Genomic DNA, 3,024 nt, shown 5'->3' on the forward strand with positions numbered 1-3,024 from the left:
AAATCAATTTTGTAATTTAAAAATACAAAATGCTTTTTTGGTACTACAATAGTTTGTATTTTTAAACAAAAATTGAAAATTTACTGTTATTCAAGTAAAGTTTTTAAGTAATCAAATTTCTGGTTTCATAAAATATTTTTATGAAACCAGTTATACTACATGATTAATTTTTATTGGTGTTATCATTTTTGTAAATGAAAAAATTTAAAACTCGGGTACAAGTTATATAGTTATTAATATTTTCTAGCTTACTAAATAAAAATGGAAAATCAAGAGCAAGTTGATCAAACCAAAAAGCATGCAACTGAAAGTGCAAATGATTTGGAAAAAGTTACTGGTGTGTTTAATTTATTTTGCTTGTTAATTCAATTTTTATTGTTCAACTAGATGCTAACAAATTTGAACCTGTTGTAAACAATGAAACTGTTTTTAAATAGTATTAATCGAGTAATTTGTTTATTTTTATTAGTTTTTATAACTTTTAATGTTTGTCAAGCAGTTAAAAAATGTTATACTTTTAGTGTAATAATATACGGTTTTGTTGTAGACTATTTATTATGATTATTGTTTTGTTCAGTGAATTGCGATTTGAATTAGTTGAAGTTCACTTAGAATATAAGAAAACATTATATCGATAGAAAAACAATAAATTTAATCCGAAGATTATTCTCATGCAACTATTTTACAATACTTTTGATATTTTTACAGTAATGTTTTACTATATATAAAGTAAATTATATTTTAAGTTGATATATACACAGTTTTTTTTATAACTTCTATCAGTGTTTTAATTTAAATTAATTTATAACTTAACATTTATGTCATACACCTTAAAAACTAAACACAACAATGATAGAAATGCTAATGCGGCTTGAGTCATTTTAGACAGTTAACAGTTTTCAGCTATGATAAACTTTGAATACTTAAAATTAGTTTATTAAGAGTAAAGTACTTATGAAAAATAAATTTATGATCAAACTAAGCAAAGTAGACTTCAGGTCATATAGTTGGTGAAGAGGTAACATTTTGATATTACAGGAAGATTATTTGTTTACTTGATAAAAAGCGGTAAAACTTGAAGCTACAGTTTATAACTATAAATGTTTTAAAGCAAACTAAATATCCTCATACGTTTACCACAAAAGACTAAAATATTTTAGGTTTTTCATCTGTAAAATGTAAAGTATTTCAAAAAATTTTATAAAAAATCAAATTTATATATTGATGTTAACTGTTCAAAATATAGCTTTAATTGTTTGTTAACAAAATAACTGGAACGTAACTTCACTGGAATATAAATAAAAACAAATTATACAGTAATCTTACTTTATTCTACCAACATGTGTTTCTGTGTGTCAACGAATCAACACACTTCAACTGGGTTCTGTAAAAAAATAATTACTGTAATGAGAGAATAGAAGCATAGAATAAAGTAGGTGTATACATTTTATTGATGTTATAAATTGATGTTATATTGATAGTATTTATAACATTTTATAAATTTTAAACAAACACTTCATGTATTAACATCATATAAATTTTCCTTATATAATCGAAGAACCTTTGTCAGTATACATTTTGCAAGCGCATACTTATACCATTCTATGTATAAAGTAATAGAATAAATTGACAAAATAACTTTGTCTTCTTTTAAATTTAAAGAGTGGAAAACTTCGAATAAAAACTTTAGAAAATAAAGTGATTTTATTTATTTCTTAATAGCAAATTTTTGTAATTTTTAATTACATAAAATTTTATAAGTCAGGATGTACTAATTTTTTTATAAAATTTTCAGATTACGCAGAAGAAAAAGAAATAGATGCTTCGAGGGCAGGAAACTTGCTTGCAAATCTGAAGCACCAAGATACGAGTGTCACTGAAAAAGTCCAACCTGAAGGTAAAGTCTACTTGATAAATTTTTAGCTGAAAACACGATTAACTACCAGCTATCAAAACACAAGATACAATTTTTCAAGTTAAATTTACCTAAACTTTAGGCAGTGTTGTTATTTTACTCTACTTTATTTAAAAACTCTTTAACAATCAAACACAAAGACTTGAATTTGTACGTTCTCTTTTATTTTTTAAATATAACATAGATTTTAAAAATAAGATGCTTCTAGCTACGTTATTATAACTTGTTTGACTTGTCAGTTTAAAATACAGACAATGGGACATATTGCACTTGTTTTTATTTGTTGTCTGGCAGGTAAGAAGTATTTTTGTTGTCTGGCAGGTAAGAAGCTGAAGCTGTCGAAGGAGGACGTGGCGTTGGTGATGAGCGAAATGGAGGTGACGAAGCAGCAAGCCGAAAAGTGCTTGAGGCAGCATCAGGGAAACCTGGAAGAAGCTCTCATGACCCTTGTCAGCTCCTGATTGGTTGAAACTGTTTGGCGAACAGTGCTCGTGGGTTTTTAGAAACATTTTTTAGTTAATGAAGAATTTTTTTGGCTTCTATGTTTTGTAAGTTTTTTGAATTCTATCTAGTTAGTTTTGTTTTTATCTTCTATAGTTACTTTGATATGTAAAAGCATGTAGTTTATGTTCAAAAAAGTTTTTTTTTACTCTACTTAGAACAAGTTTTTTGTTCTACTTATGCAGTTTATAGTAAATAAAATGTCTTTATGTTTGGTGTAGTTGAGTATTTTGTAGTCTGTATAAAGTATAATTGTATAAAAGTTTTAATTATTAGGTGTTAAACCGTGAAGATTTTAAATACTTTTTTAAATTATTTTTATTTTTTTGCAAAGCTAGCCGTATCTCTCAAAACTACTTATAATTTATTCAGATTAAAATACATCTAAAATAAAAATGCAACATGTAAGATTGAAAATACTGGTTAGTTTAAATTTGTATCAAAAAAAAATACTTTTCAGACGTACTAGATTAGTAGCTCACAAACTAGGAGGGAAATAATGTATTTATTTTACGCTCCAATGAAACTCCTGTATATATGTTTAGTACATTGAAATAGTACAACTTTTACTGGTTGTCAGTCACCGAATATGATAATAAGTGAATAAA

At 25.9% G+C, this 3,024-nt stretch overlaps 1 protein-coding gene across 1 annotated transcript; it reads left to right on the plus strand.

Moving 5' to 3' along the window:
• Positions 1-245: 245 nt before the first annotated feature.
• LOC145838457 (huntingtin-interacting protein K-like) lies at positions 246-2,631 on the plus strand. Its single transcript, XM_082946051.1, has 3 exons — positions 246-337; positions 1,796-1,897; positions 2,237-2,631. Exons 1-3 carry the CDS (start codon positions 262-264, stop codon positions 2,374-2,376), a joined length of 318 nt encoding a protein of 105 aa, XP_082802177.1. The 5' UTR covers positions 246-261; the 3' UTR covers positions 2,377-2,631.
• The last annotated feature ends 393 nt before the right edge of the window (positions 2,632-3,024 follow it).

This window comes from Thalia democratica, chromosome 6 (genome assembly GCF_965202585.1).
Source record: "Thalia democratica chromosome 6, ktThaDemo2.hap1.1, whole genome shotgun sequence".
NCBI lineage: Eukaryota > Metazoa > Chordata > Thaliacea > Salpida > Salpidae > Thalia > Thalia democratica.

Coding starts and splice junctions, on each gene's coding strand:
- LOC145838457 (XM_082946051.1), top strand. CDS start 262: ATGGAAAATCAAGAGCAAGTTGATCAAACCAAAAAGCATGCAACTGAA. Junction 338..1,795: donor TGATTTGGAAAAAGTTACTG/GTGTGTTTAATT, acceptor TAAAATTTTCAG/ATTACGCAGAAGAAAAAGAA. Junction 1,898..2,236: donor TGAAAAAGTCCAACCTGAAG/GTAAAGTCTACT, acceptor GTTGTCTGGCAG/GTAAGAAGCTGAAGCTGTCG.